General features: G+C 40.5%; 2 protein-coding genes across 8 annotated transcripts in view; one reads left to right on the top strand and one right to left on the bottom strand.

Moving 5' to 3' along the window:
- HEATR5A (HEAT repeat containing 5A) overlaps positions 1–15,402 on the bottom strand; it is a 119,830-nt gene that overhangs the window by 18,384 nt on the left and 86,044 nt on the right. For all 7 annotated transcript variants that reach the window (XM_053284331.1, XM_053284336.1, XM_053284337.1 and 4 more), the window contains 12 exons: positions 15,009–15,248; positions 14,368–14,549; positions 13,046–13,114; positions 11,878–12,057; positions 9,379–9,610; positions 8,533–8,781; positions 8,009–8,136; positions 6,432–6,579; positions 4,342–4,611; positions 3,095–3,319; positions 2,388–2,539; positions 929–1,142 (listed from right to left, as the gene is read on the bottom strand). In XM_053284331.1, the coding sequence (XP_053140306.1) occupies positions 929–1,142; positions 2,388–2,539; positions 3,095–3,319; positions 4,342–4,611; positions 6,432–6,579; positions 8,009–8,136; positions 8,533–8,781; positions 9,379–9,610; positions 11,878–12,057; positions 13,046–13,114; positions 14,368–14,549; positions 15,009–15,248 (2,289 nt within the window). The remainder of the gene's footprint in view (positions 1–928; positions 1,143–2,387; positions 2,540–3,094; positions 3,320–4,341; positions 4,612–6,431; positions 6,580–8,008; positions 8,137–8,532; positions 8,782–9,378; positions 9,611–11,877; positions 12,058–13,045; positions 13,115–14,367; positions 14,550–15,008; positions 15,249–15,402) is intronic.
- Positions 1–15,402, top strand: part of LOC128351554 (uncharacterized) — a 67,805-nt gene that overhangs the window by 34,918 nt on the left and 17,485 nt on the right. The gene's annotated exons all lie outside the window — the stretch shown is intronic.

Below are 15,402 nucleotides of genomic sequence, written 5' to 3'. Positions count from 1 at the left end.
AGCCAGTCCAAGGTCAATTGCCAAAGTATCCACCCAATCCGTCATCACAATTAGATCAATAAAGCTTAAATCTTAGTCCATAGGCTGTCCAAAGGTCAGGAATACCAAACATAAGTACGAAGAACTCTCAAATAAGCAAGGAACCAAAACGAGGAGCTGCAGAAACTGAGGAACCGATTCCCACGGTGGTTGCAAAGGAACTGAAGTGCTGGGGCTTCCTCTCACCTTAAATATCCACGTGATCATGTGGGGCGGGGTGCAAGTGCTGAGCAAGCTGTGGAACTCCACATGGAGAGGCTTCCGTGCAGGCGCAGAAACCATTCTAATTGATTCAATGGATCACGCTTCAGATCAAGTGGTTGCTATTATCAACTTCAATAATGTGAAACATTTGGGTGCTGAGGTAAAGGGTACCCCTGGATTCATATATGACAGGGCTAGCCACCTGTTTGGCACTTACTTCTTGCACACAATTTAAGTGCTAGATGTTTGGTATCCTCTTTGCATAGCACAGCATCTAAAAGTATGATCTCTGTGCAAAAGTTTTTTCCTCACCCCATGTCTGCAGATTGTGCAGACCAGTGCTAGTACTCCCTGTAAGAGGGAATCCCAGATGTTGTTGACTACAGCTCCCAGAATCCCTAGCTGCAGTGATCTTTGGCTGAAGATGCTGGGCGTTGTAGTCAAGAGCATCTGGGATTTTCTGTTAGAGGGAATACTGATGCAGTGTTGCTGGTTATTCTGAAAATGCTTTTCAGATAATGTTAAGTCAAGAGATATAAATAGATTAATAATAATGTAATGATGACTGGTTATACTTTTACATGTGATAGTTTAACTTTCAGTTGAAATTTCTTTAAACACTCATTTTAAATCTGAGATTAATTAACTAGAAGAGTATCTATTGTGCTGTACAAAGGACACTTACGATGCTCCTCCTCAGCAAGAGCTATTACAGCAGCCACCACTTTTATCCCTTCTTGGATAACTTTAAGTTCAGCAGAATTCTCAGGTTTAGCTTTCTCCGTTTCCTGGAGTTTGCCTACAATTGATGATGCTAATGAATGAATGTAACAATATGAAATAGCTCGATTTGGATATTGAAAAATGGTAAGGAGAAGCTGGTAGCATTTAAGCTGTACCTAAAAAGGAATTGGAAAAATCTAGAATTACAAAACAGAAAGCAATGTTAACATTGCATAATGTTGCATTTGTTAGGACTAACAAAAAACTTCCATCTGCTGTACATCATTATGAACGATGAATTTTACTTTTCCTGTTACAAAAAAGTTACAATGCTGGCTTGCATTGATAGGAGGTTTCTTTTGTACTGGTGCAGCAAGAAGCTATGTAAGATCTACTGTTGGGCCTAGCAGGAGAGGGATAGAGAAGATGATGTAGGGCAGGAAAGAAATTAAATACAGATGCTTTTGTCAGACACCAACATATGATCACCCTGTATTCTTTCCCCCCTTACTCTTAGAAGTTGCAAATTGTTCAGCATTCTGCTTTCCTTCTATATTGTTTCTTTTTTGAGCAAACAACTGCTCTTGCAACTTGTGTTGGTTTTGACAGCACCTATTCTTTCAATACACAGATGTATATGAGCTACAGAAGCCAAGTAGCTCACATTCCAGTCAGTTGTTTTCAACTGCTTCTCTGAAAGCACCTTTCCAGACACCCATCCTCCCAAGCCTAAGGACACCTTACACCCAAAGTCAAGGGTGAGGCATAGCAGTCTGTACAAAGTAAAACTTCTCAGCATGAAAACACAAAACAAAAACCTACTTCTTGGCTTCTCCACAGGAAGTTCAAATCATGAAGCAAATTTATTATACAAAGTCCCTGTGGAACATTCACTGTGAAAAGGTGTTCATGGAGGTCCAAAACTCAGGAGTTCTTGCCAGGTGATTTCAGATTTCTTGTCTAAATTACTGGGACTGGCAGATTTATGTAGTACAGGGAAGCAAGGTAAATGGCTGATAAGGGTTCTCACTCTCACCAACAATATGTTGGGAAAGGAGTATGTAGGATAAACACCCAACAGAACAGAATACTTTAAGTGTTGTCTTAAGCGATAGAAAATAGAGAGCAAGAACAAATCTAGACAGATAGCCTTCTCATCCACTTATCAAAGTACAGTTGCTTGCTTTCTCAGAAGACAAAGTGATAAATGTGTACAAATTGATTTCAGGATATTTTTAAATGATGCTATAAATAGTCACACACACGTCTACTAGTTCTTGCCACCTGGTTTAAAACCTCAAACTGTAAGTCAGAGTAACAGTTCTTAATTCAGTTATTTAGGTTCAGTGAAAGAGCTGAATATATACATATGGCAATGATGGCAGATTTCTAAACAACTTTAAGCAGCTCACAACACTTACAGTAGGATCTTTCGATTCCAGTGCTGATTTAAACTTTTCAATGCAACATATCTGAAGGCATTCCATTGTAGTAACTTCTGGACTTGTAGACAAAATAAATATTGTGACTGCCGTGAGTAGACTTCCTTCATCCAATTCTTGGCGAGCATCATCTACCAATGATAAAACAATCTTAAAATGTGTATTCTGAAATAAAAGCATTTCAAAAATCAGAATGCATAAATATTAAGGCCAAGTTCTATGAGTCAATACAGTTTTTAATAAACTAAAAAGTTAATAAATAGATTATATGCTATTAAGCATGTACATTTGAGGCTGTCTTGTACCAAATCAAGTCTTGTACCACAATATGAGCTGCTGCTAGGTAGTATCTGAGGCCTCCTATTACAAAACAGTTTGCAAAGCTTAGGGACCAGAGAGAAACCAGAAAGGTGCAAGGGTGAGATGGAAACCTGATCATGCCCAATGACAGGAGGGATTCTGCTCTTGTTGGATGATTTCTAATCTGTCCCCATCCCCAACTCCACTACCTTCAGGCAGTATTCAAATCAAGAAAAGCCAATGCTCAAATTCATCTGGAAATTATAGCCTCTGACATGGGAGCCCTTCCAATAAGTGGCTGCTGGCTTGCAGTAATTACTCCGTAATAAGAGGAAAACACTCTGTGTATATTCACATCCCCAAACAACTTCCTCACCCTCAATTACCTGTATCCCAAAAATCAAGAATAGTGACCAAAGCACCACGGAGTAATTCATTCCAAGCAGTTCGGCTTTTCTCTGCCCGAGCCATGGGAGAAGACAACACTCCTTTTAGAGCTTGTAATGATGCAGCTACTGTCAAAGGTAACTGACCAGTGGGTAATTTCACAGCTGTTTCTCGGAAGACTCCAATAATAAGGTACAAGATTGTAGGAAGAACGGCAATGCTTCCTATAGGATAAGACAAAGGATATCACTGTTAAAAAGAAATGTCTTCTGGTGCTTATTGAGCAAGAAAGAAACATCTTATATTCATTATTTGGCATTTTAGAACAACATTATTCAGGACCAATGTTCTACTTAGTAGGAATCTTTACTTGTAATATAAGCACTAGGATGATGCATGTCAGAAAACTCTGGAATTCTGCTTCAAAATTCCCAGGCCCCACCACACCATGAAATCCCCAGCCCCCATTTTCTATCCCTTTTGTGGATAGAAAGCCACTCACGGGGCAAGTAGGAGGGATGACTGGGGAATGTCATTCCTCCTGAGCCTCTCAAGGAACTAAATCCCACCCCCACCCCCGGCATCTCTGTGGTTTCCAGCTGCCCCACAAGAGTGACAAGCTTCCTGCCCATCACCCCTCCCCAGACACTCCCAAGGAGCGATGCAAGTGCCCATCTTCCCCCATGCCAGTGCTGGGTGGCTTTTAAAGTGCCCCCACCACCATCACCCTTCTACCTGGGGCAGTTGCCCTCATGAGTGGCTGCCTCCTTGCGGTGGGGCGGGGAATTCCGAAGCAGAATTCTGAAATTTTCTAACATGCACAGTCCTAATAAGCACTATGAAAATGACGTTAAATAGTTGTAACATATTGAAGTGATATGAGTGATTAATGAAAGGAAAGTAAATGAAAATGTGAGAGAATAATATAACCATAACATTGGAGATATGGCCAATTCTAATTGCATAAGCCATGTAACCTTGCACCTGCAATCTCATGATAGTTCACAGCTCCAACATTGCTCTACTTAAACCATTTCTGTGACTGAGAAAGGGTTACATTCTAGGCAGCTAATAGAATACCATCAGAACCAACTCTTTCTCTATTGGTTCAGCACTAAATACCACTAAATACAAGCAAAATGACACAGGGAAATTGTAAAGATCTTGCCTCAACATGTACTTGAAAATACAAAAGAAAAAGTCACTTCTCCCCACATAGAAAACCTATCTTGGGACTGCATCCTACCTTCTGGTGAGCAGACTGCAGGAACATCAGCAAGGATAGCCAATGCTGCTGATACTAGTCTGCTTCCATTCTCCGATAACTGAGGTTTTCCAGTGCTAATTCCAGGGCTGCCTGTTATCTTAGGGTTAAGCTGAGGCAACTGTCTTACAAGAATACACACACACATTTCCAGTGTTGCAAAGACTAAGGACTTCCCAGGTATCAATCCTCCTGTATCTTTGCCTTCTCCAAACTCTGGCAATGTTTCCTTTTCTTCTGCACCATCATCAACTAAAAGGATAAAGACGGGTTAGCTGTCAAGTGCCCTTTTGTGGATAGAAAATTATTCTTTGAAGTTTTAGACCAAATAGCCAGTTGAATTTGTAATTTTAATCTTCATAGGCACAGAACAAAATATAGCCACCAATCCACAGCATGGACAATCCAGGCATGGAAACTTGCTTGTGTGCATAGAATTGTGTAATTTTGCACAATTAGAGCCAACAGCAGCTATATATTTCCAGAGGGAAAAATCCTTGCAGTGAATTTGTAAGAAAACAAACTCATTCATAAACTTCGGTCCTCATATGCACTTATGAATTGTGCACAGCATTATACTCTGTTCTGTAACCATGAGGGATATAATTTTTTAAAAGGAAGATTCTGCCCTGCAAGTTATGTGCATGAAATTAAAAAAGGCATGAAAACACAAAAGGCTGGGCAGCAACAGGCTGGCATCGGGCCCAACAACTATGATACAATATCTGGTTTCTTTGATGTGCCAGTGCCACCTAATGGTGCAGTGGGGAAGCAACCTGCCTAGAGAGCAGGAGGCTGTTGGTTCAAATCCCCACTGGTGTGTTTCCCCGAATATGGGAAACTCCTATATTGGGCAGCAGTGACATAGGAAGGTGCTGAAAGGCATCATCTCATACTGTGCACATGAAGGCAATGGTAAACCACTCTTGTATTCTACCAAGAAACCCACATGGCTCTATGGCCGCCAGAAGTCAACACGGACTCGACGGCACAACCTTCCCTTTCTTTGAAATGGCATGTTTGAGATTAATATTATGCCAAGAACTCATCTTAGGCATTACCTATTTTCATAGAAACATAGCAAGCTGCCATATGGTCAGACCATAGGTCCATCTAGCACAGTATTGTCTTCACAGACTGACAGCGGCTTCTCCAAGGTTGCAGGCAGGAATCTCTCTCAGCCCTATCTTGGAGAAGCCAGGGAGGGAACTTGGAACCTTCTGCTCTTCCCAGAGCGGCTCCATCCCCTAAGGGGAAGATCTCATAGTGCTCACACATCAAGTCTCCCATTCATATGCAGTGGGAGGACCCTGCTTAGCTAAGGGAACAAGTCATGCTTGCTACCACAAGACTAGCTCTCCTCTTCCTTTTCTGGATCACTGGCATCCAAGTATGAAAGTTTCCAAAATAAATCAAACTGCAGAATACCACAAAGCTGTTTTGCAACTCATACATGCATAGCAATGCAACATCAAGTGTTTGTTAACACAGCAGGATAAATGCATAACACCACAAAATTCCATGCAATATCATTATCTACAGTTTCGCTTTACTCAGGTTACATCTGCACTACAAATGCAGACTGGATTTAGACCAGTTTTCACTGTCATGCTTTCAGCCAAGAAAATCTGGAAACTAATTTTCTAAGAATGTTGGTATTGTTTTGTTTGCCATTTCCTGTTTCCTTAAAAAATTATAACTGCAAAGGTTTTTAGGCAGCGAAGACAAGTGAAGATGTTAAATCATTTCAGTCTGAAGTGTAAGCATGCCCTCTGTTTAAACAATCTGTAGTATTTAAAACAAACACTACATTTCAGAATTATGCTAATAATGAAAAAAAAGAAGGAATGAATTAATTGCCATCACTAACTAAAAAAAACATTTATACTAAACCCTTCCTTTGAAAAAAAGCTGCACTCCAGTATGCCACTTCCAAGAAAAACTAGAGAAACGAACAACAAATGCAGAGTTAAAGTATATTGGTACTATGCCAGCAGCTTTAAGAATCCTAAAAGTTTTTTCCTGCCATATAACAGGCCACAGTCATAAGCAATCTCATCCCAGTGGTATACCTTCTGCACTTCTCCTTTTTTCCTTGACATGTTCCTGAGCTGCAAAAAGTATCTGATGAACAACTTCTAGAGCAGCAAGTTGAATGTCAGGAGACTCTCTGGTCAGTATAAGTCGATGTAAAACATTCAGTAGCTCAACACTCAGCTCCTATAGAAAGGGAAGTTGATAAGGCCTTTTAATTAACTTTTAACACAGCCCATTTTATCCTTATAATAGGCCTGGAAAATAGATTAGGAGAAGAGAGAGCAGCTTACTCAAAGCCACCCCAAATGACTGGATTCTCTATGTTCTATTCACCACATCATCACATTTTTGTAGGCTAAACACTAGGAAAAGCTTCTCAACTATGGGCACAATTCTTAAAACCGCCCCACTGCTTTTACATGATTCCCTTGAAAGCCAGATACCACATGGACCAACAGGCTGTGTAACAACTACTGACACTGCCTGTTACAAGCTGATGTTTTTGTTCTGTTTGAGCCAGTTAAATTTTCTTTTTTAAAAAGGACAAAAATTGCCAGTTTAACCTTCCCCAACACTAGATGACCTCCCGCTATCTAACAAAAATATCCTGAAATGCTTCCAAAGCATAATCTCACTCAGACTGTGCTCTTCATTAAAAAATCAGGACAATTCCAGTAAGCTGATATTAATAACCATTACTATAAACCAACAGTCTGCTTCTTGTGATATGGCCACCATCTGGAAACTGTTTCAACTGCCTCTGCATGGCAGCTATACTAATGAATAAGCTGTTTGTGTACTGGCTCAGAGTGCAGCATGTAGGGATGTGCCTGAATTAGTTTGATGCCTCTTTGAAGAGGTGCGGTTCCCTGCAGCCAAATTTTTTCGGTGCTGGGCGAGGGGTTCCTTCAAAATGAGGCGGGCAGGTCCTACCTGCCCCTCCTGCAAGCTTCCACCGCCCCATTGCTGCGCTGTTCTAAGAGAAACATACCCATGAAAGCAGCAGCCCGTGTCGCAGTCTCCTTTAAAACGTTGCACCGTGGCAACAGGATGCTTCCCCCAGCATCCCTCATACAGCATTGGCAAGCAAATGGCGTCAATGCATGTGCCACCACCATTTGCATGCCAATGCCACATGAGGGATGCTGGAGGAAGCATCCCATCACCACTGTAGGGTTTTTTAAAGGCGACCACTGCATGGGCTACTGTTTTCATGGGGATGTTTCTCTTAGGGCAGTGCAGGGCAGTGGACGCTCGCAGGAGGAGCAGGTAGGACCTGCCTGCCTCCTTTTAAAGGAACCCCTCCCCACCCCCTGGGATGTGCCTGAAGTATTTCGTGCACATCCCTAGCAGTATGCCCAGTCAGTATTCCCGGAGACTTACTATGCAGTTGTGGCCAGTTTGTGTGGCTGGCCATAATATACAACACAGCTCATATTGTGCAGTAGTTGCATCACAAAGGCTAATTCAAGTGACTTCCACACTGTGACAGTATCGTGAGACATCAAGGTATCGAAGAGAGAAATGTGGTTCCTCGAGATGTTGGAACAACAGCCATCGAAGCATTGCAATAGCTGGCAATTCAGACTCAATTTCTGAATCAGATTGTTACCTGATCACCACCAATCTTAGACCTTGGCCAAGGGATATCAAGTAGTGCTTGGAGGGCATGCAGACAAGCAGTAATATTTTCCATTGCTGCATCTGATCGAGGAGAACAGAGGAATTCCACAGTAATTCCTATAAGATGGGGCAAAGGAAGAATGTCATTACTGTAAGTATTCACTTAACCCCAATTTTATTTATCAATTAATACAGTATTGTCCAAATGACAAATTCCAACTGGAATTTCACATGCAAATTGTGACAGCAGACAAATGCTCCAGATCCAATGGGACTGAATTTTAGACTTGCTGCCATTCTGATTCACTGTCTTCAGCTAAGATGGACCACTGGCCGAATTCTAAACAACATAGTTAATTTTATCATAGTATTCTGCAGTCAATCCATAAAACAAGGCAATTCAATCAAGGATAGCATTTTGACATTTACATAACAGTTCATACAGATTTCTAATGGCGCCTTGCAAAAATGACTTTTGAAAAAACATCAAAGCAAGTTCAGAAACTCACTGACCCAAGACAAGGTGAAATCTGTCAGTATTCACATCCTCAGGTGATTTTACAGCAGCCCGAGATGTAGAGTCTTGACACATGGTAGTTGGGGTGACAGGTCGAGAGAGATTAGACAGACCTTCATCTGAATCACCCACAAGAAAACCTGTGCTGGTGAGCCACAATGCTGTAGCATGAAGAATTGGGGCCCAGGAGTTTTGATAGTGTGGTCTTGAATTTTCCATTGTTTCTGCAGTATAGAAAGCACCGCCTACAAAAAATGCAATAGATACCCAGTATTTCCCAAATAACTTATTTTAAAAGATAGGAATGCTTTGTTTTTATTTTTTTAATTATACTTTTTATTGTAAAATAATAAAAGGTTATTCTTTACAAATAATATTCTTCATTTAAACGTCATGACAATTCCAGTAAGCTTCGTCTTCACTCTGCAATCTTACAAATATCATCCTACTTAATCATTTACCCTGCCCACCTCCAACAGGGCAATATGCACTGTGTTCTCTCCAGTGTAGTATTCTCTCTAATTTTTCCAGTGTGTTCTCTAATTTTTTTCATCTGTGTGTGAAATGAGTTTTGTTCTGCGTGGCAGTATTAAGGCAGTGTGTGCACACATGCATTCAGAATGGGACCTTCCCGATTAAACCTGAGCAGGATCTAAAATTAACTGAGCAGCAAAAAACATGTGAGCATGCGCACACGCCTTAGAGGAAACACTGCTGGTATCATGTTACTAGTTACATTTTCATTTAACATATCCAGCCCAATAAGTAGCATTTGAGTTGCTAACTGTATTCACTTGCTAACTGCATTCAATGGAAACATTCCAATTCCATTTGTTTCCTACCTTCAGCAGGAAGCTGAGAGGTGTATTCTGAAGGCAAAGTCAAAAAAGCAAAATCCTGGAGTGCAGCAAGCCAAAGTTTGCTCAGATTACCCAGGTCTGCTTGGACTAGCTCCAAAAGTTCATCCACTGAAGATGTCTGATCTCTGTTGCTCTCCTCCGTGATGCTTATGACCAAGGGTGGCCTGCTGACATCATTTTGTTTTTTCTGTCTTTGAATTGCAACTATATAAACCTGGGTTTCAAGAACAAAAGGATATGTGTAGTCTTGTGTTCAGTCAATGAATAGGAATTTGAGAGAATCAAACAAAATTCCAACTATAATGCTCAACTCCTCAAATGCATATACAGGCATTTAACAGCATTTCTTCTCTTCTGATCAGTTTCAGTATTTAGGTTAATAAGTTATGTGCATATGTATGTATGTACATACAGTGCCCAGAATTCTGTGTGAGCAGATATCTATCACAGAGCTCTCTTTCCTCATACTGCTACCGATTCTTGTGGCACCTCAAAGAACGATAAATTTGTAAAATAGGCTGTCATGGAATACAGTCCACCACTTCATCAGGTGCACGAAGAGTTATCCTCTGTAGGCAAATATATATGGGTATAGATATATAGAGAGAAATTAAACACAGGGGTGCCAAATGGCAGGAAATACAAGGGGCCCAGTCTTGTGACTAGCTTAAACGTATTCACATTTTATTATTTATTTATTTTTACATTTATAAACCACCTCATCCAGAGGCTCTGGGCAGTGTACAACAACTTTTAAAAAGACATAAAAACACACAGTTCAAAACACAGTGCTAAAAACAATGTAAACACAATTAAAAAACAATCAAAACCATTTAAAACCAATTAAAATACTTTTAAAGAACAACAACGCTTTACAAGCCTTGGAAGGCCAGGCCAAACAAATAAGTTTTTAGGGATCTCTGAAGGCCGAAAGCGAGCCTAAACTGCAGATATCTGCCAGAAGTGCATTCCATAGATCAGGAGCAGCTACAGAAAAGGCCCAGTTCCGAGTCACCACCAGACGTACCAGTGATAACTGGAGACGGAGCTCTCCAGATAATCTCAACAAGTGATGGGAATCATATCGAAGAAGGCGCTCTCTAAGATAGTCTGGACCCAAGCCGTTCAGAGCTTTAAAGGTAATAACCAGCACTTTGTATTTCGCCTGGAAACATATTTGGCAGCCAGTGCAGCTGTTTTAAGACAGGCATAATATGGTCTTTCCGGGTCACCCCAGAGACCAATCTGGCTGCCGCATTTTGAACTGAATAACTGAAGTTTCCGAACTACATACAAAGGCAGCCCCACGTAGAGCGCATTGCAGTAGTCAAGGTTACCAGCTGATGCCCACTGTTTTGAGATCGTTTTCTTCAAGGAATGGATGCAGCTGTTGAATCAGCAGAAGCTGATAGAAAGCACTCCTGTCCATAGCCTCCACCTGAGATACCATGGTGAGGCCTGGATCCAAGAGCACTCCCAAGCTGCGTACCTGTTCCTTCTGGGAGAGTGTAACCCCACCCAGCACAGGAAGATATAACTCACCCCTTAAATTCTGATCCCCCACAATAAGCAGTAATATGTGACAACCTCTTCCTAGCAATGCTGCAAAGCAATTCACTCTATAATGTGATTAAAAAAAAAGAAGAAGCTTGTTTCGGTTAAGACCTGTGGAAAGGACGTCTAGCCTAATTATAAATTCTAACAACTGATTCTCACTCTAGTCTCCTTTTGAAATCTCATAAGCTTTTGTAGATTAAAGCCTATCAGATGCATGAAGTACAATCCTCAGTAGGCAGAGTAGAGTGAGAAGCAGTTGAATTAGAATGTATAATGAGGCTTGACACCAAGAACAGAGAAAAGCCACCAACATCAAAAAGAAGGTAGGATAACAGGCCAATGAGTTCTTCACTGTCTCTTATCACGGAGGGAGTGGGGTTGATATAAGTGGAAAGCAGCTGCAAACTCTCCTTGCTGGAAAGAGGTTCTCTGAAGTGTGAACCAGCACTTAGCGTGCAGTACATACAACCACAGCTTCAGGAGTGAAAAATGTATACTGAGCCCACTTTAAAAGAACTGTGATAACATTCATTTACTGCTCCAATTTAACAAAGAATGATGGGGATCTTCAAGTTGATCATTGTTGCTAGAGTAGAAGAGGGGAACTAAATACCCTACTTGTCCAGAGATAGCTCTAGACACAGAGGGCACAGATTTAAAATACAACTTGACAATATATTATCTAATTTCAAATGCTACATGTTACTGCTCAATATATAGTGGGTTAGGTAGTATAACAGAAATACCGTACACAATCAGGAAAGGCTATTTAAGAGTGCTGCTAACAACAAAATCCTTCCAGATAGAAATGCCCTCCAAAATTCACAACATATTGTAATATACAAACTCAGCTCAAGAATCCAGATTTACATCTTTGCTCCACAACTGCAATTTAAAAGCACTATTGCAACTTTTAAAAATTACCTCTGCCCAAGCTTTTAGCACAGCCAAAATCTCCATAGTCGATGTGCCTTCATTGTACACTTGACTTTGTGCTTCTTTCCCAGCCTGAACTTTAATCAAAGATGTCACAAGTAATTGATGAACCCTTTGAAGGTCATTAAGGTCACTTACTACACCGCTTGCTATCCAGGCACTGCAAACCTAGTATAACAGTGAATCATGTGGTTACTTTAAGATGTTGCAGTGGATATTTCTGCAAGAGGCAGACAAACACCAGGTTGATTCAGACAAAGCCAAGCCATGGGTTACCAACTAAATGAACAAGCACTTTCCTCATGGGCATTCCTCCCCTACCTCATGCTCTGATTTCCTCTCTTATTTTTGATTTAGCAGCAAACCTACTTACCACTACATCAGAACAGAACAGTTATAGTTTCCCATTTCATGAATGTGCCTCTGCAAGTCATGGGCACACATGCTTCCTTCCCCCTTTCACATGTGACAGAAGGAGAAGCAGGGACATACCGTAGCTACAATTGAAGGGGAGCGGTGCAGTGGCAAATGTACCTGGGTCCAAGAGAGGGGCACCTTCTGGCTGGGTGACAACTTACTTTTTGCTCTCCCCACTTGCCTCTTCTAAAGGCGGCAGCAGAGGGGAAGAGGGGCCCATTTTCACTTTTTGTCTCAGGGCCCACTCCAATCTTGCTATGCTCCCAAGGAGCAGGAACACTTTTAATTTAAAGTATAGCACGGTTCTACTTTGCATCTGAAAAAGAGAAGTGTGGTTTATTCTAAATTACAGTTATAAAACAAACCAGCTTCTGAAATTATGATTTGATCTTGGTTTGTCTCTCCCTGAGGTTCAAAATAAGCCACAGTTCCTAAGTTCAGACAAAATATAGAACTGTAACTTACCTCAAAGCATAAGTAAAAGCTTTCCCTTTGCTCTTGCATGTGAAAGAAAAGGAGAGGGGAGGGTGATATGGAGGACATGGATTTATCCATATAGGGATATGGAGATAATTCAAGGACACTGAATTCACAATGCAATCAGGTTTAATTTTTGAAAGGATAGCAGTCCCAAATACTATATTTAGAGACAAGATGAATATATAATTGTTTATTATTTCAACTTTTATTTGTGGTTGGTCAAGACTTCATGGAATTTTAAAGATTTAAAAAATCTTGCCTGACATGCTTTTGCTGTTACATCAGGTGGTGTTTCTGGAGTAAAGGCTGGTCTAAGAGCTGCACCAACCTAAAAGAAAGTAATTTGATAAAGTGCTAAGACTCATTCCATTACAAAAACTGTAACTTGAGGCAACAGACTCTGTTTACACATTTTTACAAATACACTTGAAAGGAAAATCGGTTAGATATCATTATACTAAGTGGTAACATGCAAGAGTACTACTAATTTTTTGCTAACTTGCTGGATATGTCAGGGCCAAGATGCATGTTTTAGCTGCTTCAGAAACCATTTTAAAATAGTCACTACCTGGTAAGCTGTTTGTGTACACTGGCTTGCCATGCAAGATCAAGCAACTTATATCAAGTGTAAACTATCCATTACAGAAGTAGAGTGCTGTATGTACAAAATAAAGCATTTTAAATGCTCAGTTACTGTATACATTGTACAGTTCTTAAAAATATAATAAATGTTAGCAAGTTTTTTCAAAACATGTATTTCTCCATTTCTGCTCTCTTTTCAGACTTTCCCCAATTTTTACATAGCCATTATCCAACAGTAAAGAACTGCAATACCTTAATTGGCAATTCAGATTTCTGAAGCCATCAAAAAGATGTTTCAAACAGGATTTTGTTGCTCCTAGCCCATCCAGGTAATGCAGTAACATATAGAACTTTCATTAGCCATCAAAATATGTTCATTTCCAAAATTCCCTTATTTTAGAACAATTCCTCCAAACATCCACAAAGTCAGCTCTTTAATTACTATACCACTAACATTTATCTTCGGATATTTTGCAAGTCTTATTTAGTTTGTGTGGTGCAAGATACCAAAATGCATTATTTATAATGAATATCTTTAAGAATTAATGCATGGGGAAGGGGACATTCAATGCAATGAACTGGCAGGAGATTCACCAGACAAGAAAAAGTACTTCACACAGTACATAAATAATGCATGGAATTTGCTTCCATGTGATCTAATGATGGCTACTTGCTTAGGTGGTTTTAAGAGACAATCAGACAAATTCATGGAGAATAGATCTAAAAATGGCTACTAATTATAATGACTAGATGGAACTTCCAAGTTCAGAGCCAGCATACCAGTGAATAACAGCCACACTGGGAGAGGGCTATTGTCTTCAAGCCCTGTGGTCTTCTCAGAGGTATCTGGTTGGCTATTATGGGACAAGATACTGGACCAGATGAATTTGGATCTGACCAGCAGAGCACTTCTTACATTCTTATGACAACGTTTAATAAGAATTCTGTTTTAAAAAAATAAACCCCAGAAACCAATACTAGAACCAATAAGCTACTCACATTTGCTTGATACTGCTCCAGAATTACATGACCTGGGAACTCTGGCTCTGGTACAGAAGCAAACTTTCGGATGAGAACCAACAACATCTGAAGACCAGAAAGACGAAGGTGGTCACTATGATCAGTGGCAGCCATAAAAGCCATGCGGATCAAGTCAGCTAAATGCAACACTAGGAAATCATCTGAGGGTGATAAAAAGGATGAAGGGAAAAGATGGCAACGATTAAGCAACTTGTTAGTTTTGATTGTAGTCTAGGCCTGCAAAGCATTCATGCCCATCTTCTTACACTTCCTCAGAAAAATACATCTAACACATGGAAAGGAGTCAATTTAGGCTGCAATTTATTGCAGTAGAATGTCACCCTGGGCTGGTTCCATGCACATCCCTACCAATGACAAGTGCAGGTTTTCAACATTTTGTGAGGAGTCAATCATTCACAGCCTGTGCGTTTTGGAAAAAGGAACTTCAATAGTATTGTTTATTTATAAATATACACTATCTGCAAGTTAACAACTGAATACATACATCCTTCATGTCATCTTAATGTCTGCAACAGCAACTGTGAAGAGCCTTATGCTGAATTCCATTAAGCCACTCAAGACATTTCCCAGCTGGTGTCTCAGCTAATGTTAGTACATACCTCTTGAATCCCTTTGCTTCATTTCCTGTGCCAAAGCTATGTCAAAATGAGCATTGCCCGCATCCTCACATTGGCCGATAATTTTACAAACACACTCTGCAGCAAAAACCCTAGTAGACCATCGTGGGTGGGGGAAAGGGTGTGATTTTTCATCATTTTCCAAGGCAAATGCCAATTCATCATCCCCTTGAGTACCCTCCTCTTCTTGGGTAGTATCCACTGAAGCTACTGTTGTGAAATCTGCATGAAGACACAAAAAGGGAGGCAAACGGCTTATGGAGCTATGTAACATAGTTGACCAGAGTGGTGCCAGAGTACAACTATTATTTTTAATCGGCCAGGTGCAGTGGGGAAGTAACTGGCCTAGGGAGCAAGAAGTTGCTGGTTCAAATCC

This window comes from Hemicordylus capensis, chromosome 1 (genome assembly GCF_027244095.1).
Source record: "Hemicordylus capensis ecotype Gifberg chromosome 1, rHemCap1.1.pri, whole genome shotgun sequence".
NCBI classification, from domain to species: Eukaryota; Metazoa; Chordata; class Lepidosauria; order Squamata; family Cordylidae; genus Hemicordylus; species Hemicordylus capensis.
Note: the sequence above shows the minus strand (reverse complement) of the source record. Positions and strands in the feature narration are given on the sequence as shown.